General features: G+C 37.4%; 1 protein-coding gene across 1 annotated transcript; it reads left to right on the top strand.

Moving 5' to 3' along the window:
• Positions 1–1,221: 1,221 nt before the first annotated feature.
• Positions 1,222–14,741, top strand: LOC128854946 (dachshund homolog 1). The gene is made up of 6 exons (XM_054089467.1): positions 1,222–1,329; positions 1,462–1,566; positions 10,284–10,366; positions 13,069–13,214; positions 14,130–14,456; positions 14,533–14,741. The coding sequence occupies exons 2-6, from the start codon at positions 1,497–1,499 to the stop codon at positions 14,645–14,647; spliced, it is 741 nt and encodes a 246-aa protein (XP_053945442.1). The 5' UTR covers positions 1,222–1,329; positions 1,462–1,496; the 3' UTR covers positions 14,648–14,741.
• Positions 14,742–20,929: the final 6,188 nt, after the last annotated feature.

Here is a 20,929-nt window from a genome sequence, read left to right as displayed (position 1 = left end):
ACCTCCTCATAAAAAATATCTGCCGTTCGGAGTCGGCACACATAGGAAATAGGAGGAGGAGCTCGACCAAACATCCAGAAAGGGTGTATGGGCCAATTATACATATATATAAACGGCCTCTGTGAGATCTGTAGACTTTTGGAAAATGTGGAATTCATTTAATATTTTGCGTGAGAATACCCTGGACTTCGAAAAATGCGCTACACTTCTTCAAAGATCCAAATATTCTACTGGCTTAGGTAAATTATTAAGATGATTTAAGGGCATGCACGAATGGAATTTAAGAAATATTAATTTTCCGAGTAAATATTTTAAGAGCAGTCTGACTAATCTAACTGCTGAATGTGGGGTGGGAGTTGAAATTAAGTATATTATGATATTAATTTGAATATTACAATTCATCTACAAAATTTATTACTTTAAATTTATACTACTTTAACGGACTGTGCAACTTATGGAAAAAAGGTTTGTAAGAAATGTAACTTGTTTTTACATTTAAAGTTGAGTAAATTTTGCAAATTTAACTTTATTACCATACCATATATCTTTTGGGACATAACAAATTTCTGTACAAAAAATAAAATACTTGATAATCTTACATAAACACAAACGCGAGTTTTAACTATCAAACCTGAATTTCGGGGGATTTTAACATCAACAAACTTATTTATTCATAAATGAATACACACAAAAAATAATTCAATTATCAAATCGCTGACTTAGCACAACTCGCACAACAAGCAATAGGTTACGTTCAAATTGTTAAACAAAGGTAATGATTAAAATGTGTGCACAAAACAAAATAACAAATGTCTTGTTTAAAAAAAAAAAATTGTTTAAACAATTGGCAAAAATGTGTCTGTCATAAGGCATAAAAGGCTATATTCGTGTTACGATCTTTCAGGAATCACTGGAAATTGTGAATTCGTACCTGAAGCTACTTTCCCCAACAAAAGTTCTACTTGAACTTCATTTCTTCACTCAAACGTGATTCTATCCATACAGCTACTTGTATGTAAATATATACATACATATACATATGTATATATATATGTATGAATAAACGGCATTATCTGCCTGCGTGTGTCCAATTTTGCGCTGGTGTGCGCAATTTCCATTTGTTCTGTTCGAAGATCTTTCGGATTAGTCAAAAAGTATTTACTCGTGTTCGTACCATCTTCACAGTTCATTTTAACTCAAACGAAGTAAAGCGCAATCTAGTCAGATCAACACGAATCGCGTATAAAAACTCTACGGTCGCAGTATTGGCAGTTTAGTCGTTGTTCTGTCGTGCGCGTTGTCACATTTGTGTGCTGCCATAATTAGCAAGTTCGTACTTTAAGTCTTTTGCTTGGCAAATGTTGACTGTTAATTTTTAAGTGAAATAATAAAAAAAACAGCAAAAAAACAAAACATCATTGCCATTAAGGAGCTAATGAACATTTTCGTTTATTTTTGTAGATTTATAGTCATTTTAAGTGGGGAAAACCGAAAATATGAAACATTTTGTTGGATGCGCAATTGTTGTTGTGGCGGCTGTATTTGCCACCGCATTAGCTGAAGCCGGTGAGTAATTTCAGCAACCTCATTGACAGTTAATGTAAAAAGAGATGTTTTCAAAGTTACTTGCAAAGTTATTTGAAGTGTGTGTGTGTGTTTGGGAATTTCCGCATCTGAAGAGAATAAAACACAATGAACGGATAAAAAAATTCCTCAAATACAGCTGATGATTAAAAATCTTCGTCGTTTAAGAACTTACTTTTATTGTTATAGACATACTAACTTTAAAACACTCAACTTTATTACATCATCATTAATTTTGGGTTTCATCAGAATCAGAAGGCAGTTCTTGAAGCGCTTAACACTTAGAAGTTGTACAATGTGAAAGCGTAGAAGCGCAAGTTCAGAACATCAGACTCATCAAGTTTTGCTTTTTTCTTTTTTCCATTTAGATTCTTAGAAAATAATCTCCGAAGAGTTAAGATAATTAAGATTTATTAATTATTGATCACTCATTGTTTTTGCGGATTTTATTGACTTACGAAATACTGAAATTACGCAAACACAAACACATCTCCATGAATAATACTTTGGAGATATAAATAAATATTGCAATGAGTCATATTTAATTATATAAAATAAATCCCGGCTAATTTTTGATCATCAACAGAGAAGTGATGATTATATGGTATTTAATATGTACGCATATGTATATGCACATACATACATATTTATGTGTTATATGCACCTTGCGGTCAGCATATTCGGCCCTAGGCTGATGCTAGCAAATTAGTGCGCTAATATCATGAACAATTTTAATATCATAGAAACTCTGTGTCCCGCGGAGGCGAGAAAAACATTCGGCACAAATTTTAGGAGCATTTCGACTTGACTCTATTGTACTATCGCACTATTGTACTATCAGAAAATTAAAGGGACATTTCTTTTATAAAAAGGTTTTGCATTAAAGATTCTAATTTTATTTAATTCTTATATACTTAACTAATACAGATATTTGAAATGAAATAATAGAATCGAGAAGAAGAGAAATTCAAAAGGCCTATTCGCTTGCTTTTTATTAAAACAAAGTTTTAGACAGGGTAACGTCCTAGTGCAACTTCTTCAATTTATTGTTTGAAAATTTTTATTATACGAGCAGCCAAACAAATCGCTGCTGCTTTTTTGTTGAAACCTTAAAGTTTTGAAACCTTTTATATTACGAGCAGCCAAACAAATCGTTCACTTAGCATTTTTGTAAACAGAATAATGAGGCGAAGTGAGTGAGTTTGCAAGTTAACGAGAAAAAAAGGAAGCATTGCCTATCATCAAGTAAACAGTCAGGGAACTTACGTTTCTGAGTACCCAAGAGATTGTTGATAGTTATAATTTTGAAGTGATGAAGTACATTGGTCGCTTTTTGCATCAGCCTTAATTTTTTTTTGTCAACAAGTGCATGGCCCAGGACATCATGAACGATGCCAAAATCTATTGAATGATCTAGAGCCGGTTTAAGTGGAAGATTTGTAGAACTTAAGGAGTCGGCGGTAACGAATATCGCTGTTTACTTTCTTCTACTTTGTACAACAGTAATACATAAATATTTATATTTTATCTTCCCGAAGCGCCATCTAATTTAAATACCATATTTATCAAGTTCAAAAACTCAGGCTTGTTTTAATTTTGGGTCCGCTGAGTACATTTATTATACAATGCATGTCTAAATATTGGGTAGGAACACTAATTGAGCCAAAAGCTAATTGAACTGATTGCATTTATACAGTGAATTTTCGATATTTTTATGGGATTTATTCTGGCAAAATCTAATAATATCTCCAACTTTGCAACTTACACTTGCTACAAAAAAACGGGCAGTATTCAAATGATCAGTCAATAAAATAATGTTCTTAAAAAATATATTTTTATTTTGAAAAATCTCAGCAGCTGCATTTGCTGCACTTACTTTATAATATTTATACTATAAATATTTTAAATTTTATATTTTGCAATTTATTGCCAGCCTTAATGCCTTAAATACAGAGAATGAATAATCATCAAGCTAACTAGCAGAATAATCGTAATCAGTAGCAGCGAATTTATGGATTATGCCACTAAACTGCTCACGAGCTTTGGGATTTCCCAAGCAACTCATATTATATCAATTTGTAAATTGAGATTGAAAATTTATGATTGACGTAGCAATGACATTCAATTGTTGTTGGCTACCAGTCGCATATATTGAAAGGTTGAAAGATTATTTTATTGTTTTTGATTATTTACTTGATTAAATTAAGTAAGGCTTTTGAATAGGGCCACCAATAAAAATACAATTTTTTTTTCTTTCATTTATGGAATCTTCTGGGAGTCATGACGTTGCCTAAATATCGGTCAGTCCTTGGAGCCAAAATACGCTTCGATATCCCTTTTTATAGCTTCTTTTGAGGAGTAGTTCTTGTTACTCATATGGGATTGAAGTCCTCTGAAAAGGCGATAATCACCATACCGGAGAGTATGGTGGTAAGTGCCTCATTCAGGTTTGATAGCTGATGGGAATAATAATCAGCAGTTATCTGTTGGTTTGGTTCCAGAAGTTCATAATAAACAATACCGGCCATATCCCACCAAATAGGCAGGAGAATCTTCTTGGGGTGAAGGCCATCTCTAGGGGTCGGTTCTGGTGATTCATCTTTATCTAACCATTGGCGTTTGCGAACAGGATTATTGTAAAGGACCCATTTTTCATCGCCAGTAACCAAAAAACTTTCATTTTCAAGCCGTTGCAGCAGCTGAGAACACACATTCTCTCTCTCTGCTGAAGGTTGGCGACGGAAAATCTATGCGGAACCTATTTTCCCAGCTTTGAAACCTTTCCCAACTGAACCAGGAGCCTGTGAACTCTTCCATACGATGAATTTCACCTCTGAGCTATCATATCGACTGTCAAATTTGGCTCAGCTTCCACGAGTTCGAGCAAGTTAAAGATTTCAAGACGACCAGCGCGCGGTGTTTATTTCTGCAGCAGCAGTTGTTGCATTTTTACCACTTTTATAAAAAGAGTACAAAATATGCCTCTTATACGCGTTCGAAGATTCCATTTTATTTTTTAATAACACGTGCTACTATCCGCGATTAAAATCACTTATTGAATGCACAATATATCAAAGAAAATATAAATAGTTCCATTTTTTGTATGTAAAAATCGTACAAAAGTGATACTATGGGTAAAATACTCATAAACTTAGGTCAGTCCACCTGATAGTAAAGAGTGCCAACGTAGCCGTTGCAGGCAAGGCAACATTTACCCATGCCATGAATAGGCAAATGGGTACTGTTCTTCACATCTTCAAACTGATATCTGATTGATTGATCAGTGTGTATTTGCTTTGGTGACATATTCTTATTCAAAAAGAGGTGTACAATTTTATAACTAAGAGACAGGGAACATAGTCGGAGATAATTTGAAGTTGGATAGAAGCATTGCTGAGGATGTTGATGTAATCAGGAACTTTACATCGACCACACCATTTGGCTGCCTGATTATTGTAGTAAAAACATTAAAGAGTTATGTAGACTGGAGAGGTATGTAGAGTTGGTCAATTACTTGCTCCTAGTGTAATAAACTTTAAAAGGGCCCACATTTATCTTATAGCTAGTCTTATGGTAGCACTTACTGTACGCTCGCAGTAATTATCTTAACAGAGGCTGGGCGACACATCATCTCATGGTGTAAAGGTCTTTAGACTTGCGATCGATGGTGGTACATAGTAGAGGCAGCTGCTTAAGTTACTTTTGTTAAAAGTGGTAGATCTAACTGGGCATCGTCCGATAAAAATGCATACTTTGAGGATCAACATAAGTTTTAGTTTCTACTGTGGAAGTTGTTTTCAGGCTGATAAGGTGGAATTATCACATCACACTTCTTCTCAACCGCGCTCTGCTTAAGCAATGCTAATAGAATAGACAGACCGTAGCATTCATCGGGATTTACGACTTAATTCGGAAAAATGACGGTTACTATCCATTGTGAATGAAAAATATTGAAGCTTTTAAAGAGCAGAACAAGAAAGCCTAAATGCAATGCTAGTTTGCACAAACACGTCCGAAATTACATTAATTGTTTTGATATTTCGGAGCAGTTTGAGGAATTGCAATTGGAGATTTTTCTTAAACAAATATTTTTTTTACTATCAGGGTAGTAAATACCCGTACTTGTTGCCTGAGGCCTTTTACTGACAAAACTATCCAATAAGCTAATCAGCTGTTTACTAATCCGCGTAACAAGCGTCGGTTACACTACAATTTTAAAGATATTAACTGCCCCGGATTTTCAGATTAACGCAGCCGTCTGTTAATACTATAAAACTAAATATTTCTGAGGATAAGTAGTGAATATTAGGGATGCCAATATTAGCGCTAATTATTAATCCCAAGATTTTGGGATATTATTAATGCAGTTTTGGGATCAAAAGCTTGTGTTTAGAAATATTTTGGAAATCAAAAATGTCTAAAAACAAAGTTATTTTGAAAATAGTTATTTAGATTATGTACAATAAAAATTTTATTGAAAAAAACATGAAATAAACATCAAAAAAATCTTGCAGTTTTTACTTTACTCCAAGGCTCATTGGACAAGTATATAGTATCAGTAGATTAGCTGATTTGATTATTTTTTATTTATTTGGCCTCGAAATTGTAAAATTTTGTTTCAACTACCCTTAACTGTCAATTTTTAATTATTTTTTAAGAACCAAATTTGAACACACAATGCATTATTCTAGTTGTTTTTTCTCTACTGCTGCCACCTCCTCAATGTGCCTTCTTTTACTCTATTATTCACTCAACACCCGATGCGTATGTACTGCAATTTATAAATTAAACAGCACAAATCACATCCTATTAGACCAAAAAAAAAAAGCCTACTTAAGCAAACAAATAAAGTTTGTTCCATTTGAAAGGTGTTTTTTTTTTGTCAAAAAACATTAGTACAAGTCTAAAAACTAAAATCTGAAAACACTATGGCTCACGATATTGAAAATTTGCTTATAAGATGATGAAACTATGATATTTTAAATTGAGTCTTATCACCGCGATCTAGAATTATTATATAAAACCTCTCGGCCAAAAAGCAGCAGTTTAAAGCAGCAAGAATAAGGAGATACTTTTGTAATTTGGATTAATGTGAAATTTTTTTCATTTCATTCGAAATTTGTCCCACAATTTAACTGGAAGCAAGTGGATAAGTTAACTCGTGATTAATACATATAAATTAATAGTGAAATTTCGGGATTGACATCGCAATTGGATATTAGCCGCCCATGGCCACTTGTCTGAGTATGTCCTTTCTGAGGCAGTCACCCCAGCACTAATACATTTTGGTGCTATTTTCTATGCTCAAACCTGTGAGATCAGTACTGACCATCAGACTGCCAATCAAATGACTGATATTGAATTTGCTACAAAGATAGATATCGCACCCTAAATACAAAAAGGTCACAACTCAACATTTTCCACACTCGAGCTTGACTTCTTTATAGTAGCACAGAAAACAAACTATATGACATATAACGCTGAAATTTGCCATGTAAGCTTATAACAGTTCTACCAAAAAACAAAAAATTTATTTTTGCCATATATCATCCGCGGTCCGTTTTATTGATAACGTCTCGTTCATATTTGAGCAGAAAGAACATTTTTAGTTGTGACCCTTTTGTATTTAGGGTGCGATATGTACGTGACTTTGACGTCTTCGGTTCGCCAAGTGTTAGCAGGTGGCGAATAGATGAAGTAACTGGTATAAATAAAGATATACCAATACCACTGAAAAGAAGCTGGCAAAAATTTACATTTGCCTGGAAGCCCTTAACGAGTATTACAATAGTAGGACTGCGCTCATAAAGGGAAACATTTGTTGCTTCAACTCGGTACTTGTGATTCCTTTCTGCTTTTGTTCTTCTCAATGTTGTTGTGGACTGTAGACTAAAAAGTAACAATTGCATGGAGTGTGAACATAACAGGTAACACCGAAAGAGAACTCTCACTGTTGCAACAACAAAAGTCTATGAAAGCTGTCGAATGAAACTCTCTTGTGCCATTGCCGGCAGCAATGATTTCAAGTTTTGGGGCTTCTTTTGTTTAAGCCTTGTCTTCCAATTGCTTAGGTCTGACAGTAACGAAGCTTCGCTGTTTATATCCTGTTGAAGCCTATTCAAGTGCGACTTAGCATACTACTGTATTTTGGCGGCGACTGATTCGATGCCAAAATGGCATTCACGGTCGTTATAGCGAATATAACAAGGAACATTTACAGCACACCTTAATACTTTATTCTGAAATTTATGATCTGCATTACAGTTCTGGAACTTGAGTAACCCCAAAGTTGTATTCCACATGTCCATACAGGTTTCAGAATTTGCTTGTACAGCAGGACTTTGTTGAATATTGATAACTTGGACTTTTGCCCATGAGTTAATAGAGATTTTTATATTTGATTTCAAGTTATTCTCTTTTTTTCTTAATGTGCTCGTTCCACGTAAGCTTAGCATCGGTATTTGGACGCCAGTTAGATACAATAGAAAATACTTTATTTTATTCTAAGAGACATTTATATGGACAGATTTCGATTTGTTAAGCTTGATTCGCCATGTTTTTGTCTACACAAAAATATCATTTAGAGCGCAGTGAAGTAGTGTATTAGTCTCGGTTTCTGTGTTACCAGCAAATGGGCAAGTGCTGCAGTACCGCAATTTTTTTTTACTGGTAAATCACATGTAAAGAGTAAATATAAAATGGGTTCTAACGCACTCCCCTGAAGAACTCCAGCTTCTATTTCATTCAGCTCACTGTACTTATAATCTTGTTTGAGTCGGAAGACCTATCCGAGAGTTATGACTTTAGTATATGATAATATTGTTCGGGCAGCTGTGCTTTAATTTTATTTAGTAGACCGCCATGGCATACTTTGTCGAAAGCTTTTGAAACGTCGAGAAAGGTCGCAGAGCATACCTTCTTTTCCTTGAGTGCATTGGCAATCATTCGGATTATCCCGTGTATTTGGACTATTGTTGAATGTTTCCCTCGAAAGCCGATTTGATGAGTTGGTATTAACTTTTTTCGATGATATGATGAAGGCGATTTATTAGAAGCTTTTTCATTATTCGCATTTCGAAATCGCTGGAAGCAGAGATATTAGAGGCTTCAGAATTTGTTATAAACTTTGTGCCAAGTGCTGAACAAATTTTTCCAAATAGAAAATTTATTCAACCGGCAATCGCTTGAGAAGTGTTTTGGGGACTCCGATACGTCAGAAAAAACGATAAAACTAGATTTTTTCTATCTAAAATATTGTTATTAAAATGGCAATTAATGTTGTACATATCTTTTTTTTATTTTACAAATTTATAGTTAAATTTTTGTCCTGGTCACCTTGTTACATTGTGTGCCGGTGACAACATGAAACTGTTCAGCTTTGATACTCTACGCTATTATTGTAATTATCAGATTAAATAGTTACACAATTTACATACATACATATAACATATACAACATACATACATAAACATATTTATGCATTGGAATAGTGTAACTGGATCAGCTGTAGCACATAACCTAACTGCATATAACTGAGTTGCTGGTTCATTACGATCAGCTAAATACTTATTTTTACTAGAATAGAAATTCTCGCATTTTCGCAGAATTACACAGTAAAATGTGAGATGATTCCATGTAAATATATGCGTTTAAAAATAAATCATTATAGTTGAAAGATCACTTATATTCTGAGAGCCACTTTTCCAAGAAACGCATTCGAGTTCAGATTAAATCCATTTTATAAGCATTTAAAATTGGAAAGCATCGTTAGCAGCAACACAAAATAGAATCATAAAAAAAACACTCAACTAACCATTAAAGCTGGAACTATAGTGCTGCTCGAAGTGATCATTTCAGTATACCTACATATGTATGTACATACATATGTATGTATATTCGTACATACAAGCCCCTTTACATATCTGATGTTTCTCATTTTATACTTACAGTTGGCCTCAAAAGGCGCATACTTTGAAAATAAAAGAAAATAAAATATAGAAGAGCAAGAAAACAATGAAATGTTTACAGATTTTAAATGTCTGAAGTTTTGTGCGCTCGAATCAAGCAATGCCAAAAGCAAAAATTTGGAACTTAGAAAGTTTTCCAATCGCGCTTAGAAAAGTAAAAGAAGTACGAAATTGTTTTTCCATTGGGCTACTTTCGCCACTAAAGCGTCCAAAGTACTTTCAATAAACACAAACTTAACGTAACGTGAATTTTGTGCTTCAGTTTTATTTTTCCATTTTATATTTTTTGCTAAATAAATTATAATTAAAATAACAGTCAATAAGCAAAAACAGAAACAAAACAAAAAAATGTCAACCAAACCAAAGCAGCTTAACCAGAAAAGAAAACAAACAAATAAGCTTACCTTACACCCATATAACCATATACAGCTTTGTTCGTACATATATACATATAACATACATACATATGGGAGCATTTGTAAATTTGAATCGATTATAGCTTTATACACATGTATGTACGTATGTACATCTGTGAGTAGTCTGCAATATCTGTTCAGCCAGTAAAATGAAATAAAAAGCAAACAATTAATATTAAAATATCTAACGTCATTGGACGTAATTAAAATCGGTCGTTTATAATCACAGATTATTGTATAATTTCTTTTTATCAAGATATTTCGAAATAAATTGAAATGCAAATTAAAAATCATTTTTTTTTTCTCTTATTTACAGATGCTGGTTATTTCATTCCGAAAGCTTTCTACACACTAGATGCTGAGGGCCATAAGACACAGCCACATCCTCTGAGTCCAGATGTGAGTATACTATAAATTTGGTTTGTTAGTTATAATTTTTTCTGGTAACTGCGAAGAATTCAATGAATGCGTGTAGGCGGCGTTTATAAATCTACAAAAATGTCACTAGTCTACCGCTAGTTGTCTCATTGCATACTTTTTCAGTGTCGCTACTTACGTAGGGTTATAATCCAATAATGATAGAATACAAGAGTGCACCCTTCAGAGAGGCGTGCCGTTGAGTGCGAGAGATATGGGAATGCGTACAAGAATGTAAGAAGAAGTCACTCTCACAGCTATTGCACCTAATTCACCGGGAGCGGAATAGCGGTACGAGATGGGCGCCACTTTTGTATGCTATGCATCGTGATACGTATCTGATTGAAATTCGTCAGCCTCGATCTGTATTGATCAGACGATACCGGATTGCATCTTTAGATTAGACAAAGGCTTTCATCTTCGTACCGTTTAATTTCGTTTATGTGAAGAGAGAATGCAGAAGATGGCAACATCTGCAATCCCCTACCTGAATCAGCTGGTATGGCGACGTAATAATTTTTTTTTTTAATTTTATTGTTACCCATGGCCGAGAATATCATTCTATTCAATTTTCTTTCTTGCTTATCCAATTATTACGCCACACCCAGAAATACTCTCACAGATATCTTGGAATCTATCATTCGGGAGTTAATGAAGAAAGAGAGAGAGTCTTAAAACTGAGTAAAGTCACATGGGATTAAACTGGCTTTGAAGCCGCTTTTAAGGTTTAAGGTTTCTGAGTATTTTACAATGTAAGTTAAGTTTGTTTCTGAAAATTTTGAAAGCGCCAGCTAGAAGTGAGATGCATGCCAAGAGAAAGGGATTCCGTTTCCACGGCAGTCGGTTCTCTGTTACCGAAACGACCCGGATTTATATCCGGCCAAGGATTGCCACTCCAGCAGCATTCGCCGTATGTAAGTATGGGGAATGTTTATGCTGCTACAACAACAACAACAAAAGGAATTCCGTACATTGTTTTAAAACAGTCAGGCTTCTCCTGCTAGCAATCTCTCTTGAGCACCTTCGGATAACACTCAAGTTCCCCGCGAGAATGTGCAACACAATTCAAAAACACTGACCCACTCCGAAATCATTCCCATGGAAAGTTTGCAAAAAGGTTAATAGTTTAAAAAATCACTTGACTCAGCAAATGGAAGCAAACGATCGTTTACGCCTCTTAATGTAGTCTTCACAATTATTAGAAAAATTTTACAAATTAATTATATTTTTGAATAGCTTTTTTACTAAATAAAAAAAAAAGATTTCGAATAATGGAATTCTTTATTTTGACCTTTTCGCGCTCCATTTATTGCCGGTTTGTATACTGCAACTGCCTAGTCAACAAGTGTCAAATATGACTGACTTATGACACCATTTGCAAAAATTATAATCTTCCGCTTTTGGGAACTGAAAACCTCGAAAAGTTGATACAATCGCAGAGAGCGGCAGTTTGCTATAGAATTTAAAATAGTTCATAAGTTTTTCGAAAATGCTGCTGAACACGTAATTTGGCTTACAAAACAATGAATACGAGCTTTTTGCATTTGGAAGTTGAGGCTATGAAGTTGGGACATTTTTTGGTTTCCAGCAGTCTACCATTTGAGCACTAACGACCGTACTTTTGTTATCAGCCGCCTTTGGGCTTTTATGTGTGTGATCGATGATTAGCGAATAGTACAAAAATGATCCAGATTTTAAAATACATAAGGGGTTCGGGGTAGTCAGAGGCCCAAAACAATCATGATTTTCAATCATTTTTTGTTTTTGCTAGCAAATTCCTTTATTTTACAAAAATAAAAACATAGCATTAATACATCATGTTTCGACTTGACTTTAGCAAAATTTCAAAAAAAAAAAAATTAATAATTGTAAAAGCTATCGCTGTTTGTGTGAAGCCCGTTTCTCCAGAAGTCCCTTGCGGTGATCATCACAAGTTCTTTGAGATTCATGTAAAATCAATCGGACAAGAGAAATTAGTTTTACTAATAGATAATTTTGTGCCTGATAAAGCTTTTTTCAAAATGAACAATATGGCGGCCTCAGAAAATATTTTTTAGATTTTCGAGAAAAAAACCGACAATTAATTGTTAAATAAAATTCAAAATTTTTGGAAAAAAATTTTTCGATCAGACACGAGTTTTTTATGTTTTTCAAGAGCAGTTTTTAAGTTACAGTGATCACCAGTTAAAAGAACATACTTTTGAGAAAAACTCATTTAAAGTTTTGCTATCGATTAAGTGGGTTGCTTGCAGCTGCTGCTAGCAAGTCGGTTCACTTGAAACTTCCCCAAAATGTTTTTAAGATAATATACTTTAAGAAAATCGCAAAAAAAATAAATTTTTTGAAAATTCTGACTACCCCTAACCCCTTAATGGAAATGGATTGTTCCTCCTTGTAAAGCCACAATATAGAAAATTTACTGGGACACCCGGTAAAAGCTTCTTGGGATGTAAGCAAAAGAATTGCCAGAAGGCTACAAAGGGTCAAATTACTGACAATAGTAGCGACGTATGTACATCTCTACATACATATGTACATAAATAGTTACAAATGCTTTTATGCTCGTACCTTCTTCGGGATCAAATTGCCAATATCAATATCAATAATATTTAATCGTACACAAATACAAATATATTACATCCATATGTACATAAGCATCTAAATTTATATTTATATTTTCACAGACTACCCAATATTTGCGTCGCTTGCGTCGTCAAGTTTTCAGTTCGTCATCATCTTCGGCTTCATCATCGGTATCGTCCAGCAATGGCGGTCCCGTTGTATTTAGCACTCAGAATACTGTATCGCATACACCAGCTGGCACCACAAGGTAAGGGGAAATGGGTAAATTGAACGTTATGACTTTAATAGATAATCTGTAGTGAAAGATCATTTTATCAAACATTTTTTAATAATAAGAATAAATCGAAAATTTGAAATGAATTTTAAGGTACATCTTTAATTTAAATTGACTTAGACTATCCGACAAAGAGATTTTAGCTAAGTACAAAAATTGTAATTTTTTATGGCTCACAAGCTTTCATCTACTTAGGTTAGGTGATTCCCTAGCATTAACTGTAGCTTTGACTTGAGTTTTGAGTGACTTCTGATGGTTTAACCTAGCCAGCAGTGAGCCTGAAACGTCACTCGATTTCTTTGTCATTGAGGAGCTAATTTGTGAATTCAATGAATTACATATATATATATGTAGTTGGTGGTACTCACTATTTCTAGTGTCGCGCAATGTTCATAAAATTTGTCAAGAAACTTTCTTTGCAATAGGACGGACTCGTATGGAGAGACTTGCAGGTCGTGATCTTGATGAAATCGAATTTTATACACATTTGCGTACACATATAACTGTCGGATATTGAATATTCCATTCGTCTCAGGCTCAAGCTTATCGGCCTTAGCACTTCCGAACTGCTTAAATACAATGACAGCGTCGTTCGCCAACGCCAAGGTGCCTCTGTACACTCACCAACAACTTTCGACTTTAATGAACAGACTAATTGCATTTACTCAAGTGGATGTAGTATTTACCAAATGGGGGAAATATTATCATTAAAATACTTATTTGTGCTTCAGTCAATCAATCAATCAATTAATCAGATACTTATCTCGGCGTACTTAAGTTACTATACTCCTTGAGACACTCACGTGCCAAGATATGAAACATTACCTTCAAGCAACCAAGTATAAGTATATTTTTAACTTTTGATCATTTACGATTTCGTGTCAATAGCTTCTCCAGTCGCTTTGGTGATGATGGCTCTGCCTCAACCTCCGCGCATAGTTCATCAAGCGTGGGTGCTAATGTGAATGGGGCTGGATATGGTGGCAACTATGCTGGCGTTCAGTATCCCACTGTCGGCAGTAGCCACGGCGCTACTACTGCTGGATTGGGCACAGGCGCATATAATAATTACAATACTGGCTCAGCCTCATCGGTGCCACTTGCCAGCAGATTTGGTACATCGTCCTCGTCAAGTTCATCGGTCTCTTCCAACGGTGGTCCGGTATACTTCAAAACTGAACAATCAGTATCACATACGCCCACTTCTAACATTAAGTAAGTGGCTCTTTGCAAGCGAAGTATTTAACTGTAAACAAAATAATATTAAATTCTTTGAATTTTTCTTTGACAGCTTGGCCAGCCGTTTCGGTGAGGACACGCCACAGACAGTGAGCAAAACCGTCTCCACCAGCGGATATATCGACGAGACAGGCGTTCATTCTAAAACCACCACAACAAATCATTAAGTTAGTTTACTTGTAATTAAATTTGTATTGAGTATTTTGTCTTTTACTTATATTAGAAAGATTGCTCGCAATAAAAATATTTATTGTAGAAGAATTGGTTGTAAACAAATATTTACTTGCAAGCATTTAGCAGTTATTAAAGTGAAGATATTTTATGTTTTAGTTTACTTCTGTTGAACTGACGGCTAGTGTAGCAGACTGTGCCGGGTGACCAAATACAGGTTAAGTTAATAAAATAAGTAAAAGGAACAAAACGTAATTCCCTAATAGTTGTGGAACACGATTTTACACATACTTATGGTTGCTTTGTAGCCCCTTCGAAGCAGGGCATCCTTATAATATAGGTTTCCAAGACCTTATGCCTCCTAGGCTGAATTTAATGCGTGCAAAGTCGTGCGGCATCAGAAAAATTTTTTCTTATTCCCTTATTCCATTCCTCCTTAGATGGAAAGAGAGTGGCAAAATTCCTATTGAATGTGACCGTCGGGACGATGTAGCCAGTCCTCTCCTTAACTGAGCTTGTCGCAATAATAGACTTTCTATCCAGCAACCCGTTTCATTTAACCTAAATGTACTCATGGTTGCCGTCTCCTTAATATGTAGGCCAATTGGAATAACGTGAGTCAGTACATTGAGAGCCTCCCTAGGACATGATCTGATTGCAGCGACCGTTATTGCACATCTCTGTATTCTGCCGAGTAATTTGGTATTGTAAACTCTCCCTAGAGCTGGGTAGAGCTCCATCAGACAGACTACCGAACCATAAGATAAAGTAGGAGGTATAACCGCATTATACAGCCATAATGTATGCTTAGGTTGAAGACCCCAAGCTACCTGGCTGTCTCCTGATCGAAAAACCTGAAACCAGATCGATCATGTTGTGATAGATGGAAGACACGCTTCTAGTGTATTAGATGTACGTACGATTCGAGGACCCAACATCGACTCGGATCACTACCTTGTTGCAGCCAAACTGCGCACCCGCCTCTGTGCAGCAAAAAACGTACATCTACCTACGCAAAGAATATTCGACATCGAAAAACTGCAATCACAACAGACAGCAAGAAGATTCGCCACTCGACTCTCACTCCTGCTCTCAGAGAGCACTGCCCAACAAACCGGCATGCACGAGCAATGGAACAACATTTCTCGTTCCCTACGTACCGCCGCCGAAGAAGAAATCGGATTCCGGCAAGCCCGAAAAAACAATTGGTACGACGAGGAATGTCATGCTGCCGTAGAAAGAAAAGATGCTGCCTATAGAGCCACGCTGCGATCGGGCGCAACGCGAGCCATGTGGGATCGCTACAGAGAGCTGAAAAAGGAAGAGAGACGTATTATCCGACAGAAGAAACGAGAGGCCGAAATACGTGAGAGCGAGGTGCTTGAGATGCTGGCCAATAGGAACAACGCCCGAAAATTCTACCAGAAAGTTCGGCGGCTTACAGAAGTTTTTAAGACCGGGGCGTTTTCCTGTAAGAACAAAGACGGCGATCTGGTGACCGACGTACAGAACAATCTTAAGTTATGGAGGGAACACTTCTCGAACCTGTTAAACGGTGACAGCTGCGCATGTCATAGAGAATGTGAAGATCCCGATACCCCAATCGTTGACGACGGAATTGTCGTTCCGTTACACGACCATGACGAGGTGAGAATAGCAATATCACGGCTAAAGAACAACAAAGCAGCGGGCGCCGACGGACTGCCGGCTGAGCTATTCAAACATGGCGGCGAGGAGCTGGTAAGGTGCATGCATCAGCTCCTATGCAGAATATGGTCGGATGAAAGCATGCCTGCCGATTGGAATTTAAGTGTGCTCTGCCCAATCCATAAGAAGGGCGATCCTGCAATTTGTGCCAATTACCGCGGGGTTAGTCTTCTAAATATCGCCTATAAGGTTCTAGCGAGCGTATTGTGTGAAAGGCTGAAGCCCACCGTCAACCAACTGATTGGACCTTATCAGTGTGGCTTCAGACCTGGAAAGTCTACCATCGACCAAATATTCACAATACGCCAAATCTTGGAAAAGACCCATGAAAGGAGAATCGACACACACCATCTTTTCGTCGACTTCAAAGCTGCATTCGACAGTACGGAAAGGAGTTACCTGTATGCCGCGATGTCTGAATTTGGTATCCCCGCAAAACTAATACGGCTATGTAAGAAGCGCCGTCAGAATTTTGAAGGACCACTCCGAGCCGTTTGATACCAAACGAGGTTTCAGACAGGATGACTCGCTGTCGTGTGACTTCTTTAACCTGATGTTGGAGAGCATCGTACGAGCCGCAGAACTTAATCGCTCAGGCACAATATTTTATAAGAGCGTACAATTGTTGGCGTATGCCAATGATATCGATATCATCGGCCTTAACAACTGCGCTGTTAGTTCTGCCTTCTCTAAACTGGATAAAGAGGCAAAGGGAATGGGTTTGGTGATGAACGAGGACAAAACGAAGTACCTCCTGTCTTCAAACAAGCAGTCGGCGCACTCGCGTATCGGCACCCACGTCACTGTAGACAGTTATAATTTCGAGGTTGTGAAAGACTTCGTTTATTCAGGAACCAGCGTTAACACCGTTAACACCGATAACAATGTCAGCCTTGAAATCCAACGTAGAATCTCTCTTGCTAACAAGTGCTACTTTGGACTAAGTAGGCAACTGAGCAGTAAAGTCCTCTCTCGACGAACAAAACTAACACTCTACAAGACTCCTATCATGCCCGTCCTAACGTATGGCGCAGAAGCTTGGTCGATGACAACATCCGATGAAGCGACGCTTGGAGTGCTCGAGAGAAAGATTCTGCGTAAGATTTTTGGACCTTTGCACGTTGGCAACGGCGAATATCGCAGACGATGGAACGATGAGCTGTATGAGCTTTACGACGACATAGACATAGCGCAGCGAATAAAGATCCAACGGCTACGTTGGCTGGGTCATGTCGTCCGAATGGATACAAACGCTCCGGCTTTGAAAGTATTCGATGCGGTACCAGCTGGTGGTAGCAGAGGAAGAGGAAGGCCTCCTCTGCGTTGGAAAGATCAGGTGGAGAAGGACTTGGATTCACTTGGTGTGTCCAATTGGCGCCGGTTAGCACGAGAAAGAAACGACTGGCGCGCTTTGTTAAACTCGGCCAAAATCGCGTAAGCGGTTATCGCGCCAATTAAGAAGAAGAGAAGGTTGAAGACCCCATCTTCTTCCAAGCATACGTTTACAGGCATATAAAACAATTTCTGCTTTCGTTACCCGTTCTTCGATGTTTAATTTCCAGCTAAGTTTGGAGAACTACCCCTAAGTTGTTGTTGTTGTAGCAGGATAAATATTCTACATACATTCACGGGAAATGCTGCTGGAGTGACAGTCCTTGGCCGAATATAAATCCGGATCGTTCCGGTAACGTAGAACCGATTGTCATGGGAACGTAAGGACTTTGCACTGGATGAGAATGACAGAGTTTGTCCGTTAATATTTGGTAGGATAAAAACCTTAAATCTTGTTTCTGGTGGTAAAAAGCATAAGTTCTGTTTTACGTGGGCTTAAACTGGGGCCACAGCCTGTGACTCAAGAGTTCAGCTCGCCTAACGCCCTTAGGATGATCCCACTGATTGTATTAGAACACAGTGGAGTGCCCCTGTGGACTTTCTTGGTTATGTTGATATTACCCATACTAGCGTTGATGATCCTGGTTTCTAGCATGGAGATGACCCAGTTACTAATGAAATTGTCCACCTCTAAGTCTATCAACGCCCGCTGAATGCCATCTGTACTAGCATTGTTAAAGGCGCCTTCTATATCCAAGAATGCCGCCATGGTTTGGAATGTTTGTTCTCCAGAGAGTCCTCTATTGTGCCGATTACCTTGTGAAGCGCTGTCTCCATAGATTTGTTTTTAAGGTACCCATGATGTGCAGCTGATATACCAGAGCTCTCCAAAGAGCTTTTGAGGTGTGTATCCAAAACTTTTTCAAAGGTTTTTAACAGGAAATAAGAAAGGCAGATTGGCCTAAAGTCCTTCGCTGATTCATTTGAGCTTGCAATCTTAGGTCTGAAAACTCCTTTATGCGGCGCAGAAACGTGGACAATGTTAACAAAAATGAGAATACTTTGGGAGAATTTTAAAGAACCCTCGCATAGGGAATGTTCAACGAAGAAAATGGAATTATGAAATATTAAGAAAAATGATTCCACCAACTCATGTCTGACCTACTGCAAGGTGCTTGAGTTTAGACAACATTACGAAGGATAAATTTCGGAGATTACATTTATGCATACATTTTCTATATACGAGTAGTAAGCGAATTAGGATCAAGTCGCGGCTGATATTAAGTTATATCATAGGAAAAAAATATGTGTGTATATGCGAAGCCTTGAAGTATTGATAAGATATCTGTTGGTGGTGGCAGGAAAAGAGGACAGCATAGACTGTACCCGTTAAGGTACGACGACCAGGAACGTTTATAAGAGAATTGAATTTAATGATGAATGATAAGAATTTTGAGCAAGCAATAGGCCACCAGCTCCTTTATTCCTTTTTCAGTTTGGCCCATAATTTCCACCACTTATTCATTATTAACCTCACCTGGGGATGCGAAATTCTGTACACGATTTTGAGTAGCCACAGAAGTCGCACAGTTTTGGTCGGATTTTGGAGTAAAGTATGTTATATTATGGTTGCCGCCTTAGCCGAATGGGTGGTGCGAGACTTCCATTCGGGAAATGATAGAAAATATGTTTTCTAATAGCGGTCGTCCCCCGGCAAGCAATGACAAACTTCCGAGTGTATTTCTTCCATAAAAAAGCTCCTCATAAAAACCATTTGCCGTTCTGAGTCGGCTTTAAATTGTGGGTCCCTCCATTTATGGAACAACATGAAGACGTACACCACAAATAGGAGGAGAAGCTCGGCCAAACACCTAAGAGAAGTGTACGTGCTAATTATTTATTTATTTATTTATGTTTATGTTATATTATGTCATAATAGTAATATCGCGTAACCGATATCGAATGCAGTTAATGCGTTTCAGAAGAGAATTGAAGGAAAGGCGGCAAGAAAGACACTTACTTACTTACTTATATGGCCGAAAACCAGCCAGCGCAATATGAATATTGATGCGCTTCACTATGTTCACATCGTCGTAGAGCTCATACATCGTTGCCAAATCGGCGGTAGTGGTTATCGCCAACACGAAAGCGACCGAAGTATCTTTCTCTCGAACACTCCAAGAGCGGCTGCGTCAGTCTGCGACACAACCCGTGCTTCAGCACCATAGAGTAGCATGGATAAGATGAGCGTATTGTAGAGCGGTTGCTTTGTCGGACGAGAGAGGTCTCTGCAACACATTTGCTTACTGATACCATGGTAACACCTATTAGCAAGCGTGATTCGTCGGCTTATCTCGAGGCTGACATCGTTTGTTATTGTGACGTCAGTATATATGACGAGGTATATAAATTCCCTGACAATTTCAAGGGTGTAGTTGTCCGCTGACGGACGCCGTCGTAGCCGAATGGCCTGGTGCGTGATTACCATTTGGAGTTCACAGAGAAAACGTAGGTTCGAATCTCGGTGAAAGACCAAAATTAAGAAAAACATTTTTCTAATAACAGTCGCTCCTCGGCAGGCAATGGCAAACCTCCGAGTGTATTTCTGCCATGAAAAAGCTCCTTATAAAAAATATCTGCAGTTCGGAGTCGGCTTGAAACTGTCGGTCCCTCCATTTGTGGAACAACATCAAGACGTACACCACAAGTAGGAGGAGGAGCTTGGCCAAACACCCAAAAGAGGTGTACGCGCCAATTATACATATGTATATAGGTATAGTTGTCCGCTGAAATGCTAAATCCAAAATGCCGTGTATTTTTCCTAGAGGACAACTGTTTGCTCCAAGAAGCCTTTTTCTTGGATGACGAAAAAACCGAGAAAATTGGGGGTGTATATCTTGCGCAGTAAAAAACAAAAAGAGTAACGAAATCCAAAATGTATGTGTCTATGCAAAACTTGCGAAATCACTGGCGAACTAAAAGGACAGTAGTGAACTGCTTGATGTGAGCGATAAGTCAAGAATGATTTATTGAAATTCATGCTAATTATTTACAAGCGAAAGATTCATCAGACTAAAAGAGCATTAGAGAGCAATAATAAGTAATATTGACTGTGTGTGTGTGTGTGTGTACGTATGCAAATTTACAATGAGTGGATGTTTATTTGTACATATTGAGTGTTAAGTTATTTAAGCATAAAGGGTGATCCAACATCCCGGCCCCGTTGAAAGGATGCACTT

The sequence above is a fragment of the Anastrepha ludens genome, chromosome 2 (assembly GCF_028408465.1).
Source record: "Anastrepha ludens isolate Willacy chromosome 2, idAnaLude1.1, whole genome shotgun sequence".
NCBI lineage: Eukaryota > Metazoa > Arthropoda > Insecta > Diptera > Tephritidae > Anastrepha > Anastrepha ludens.
This window is presented reverse-complemented; position numbering and strand designations above follow the sequence as displayed.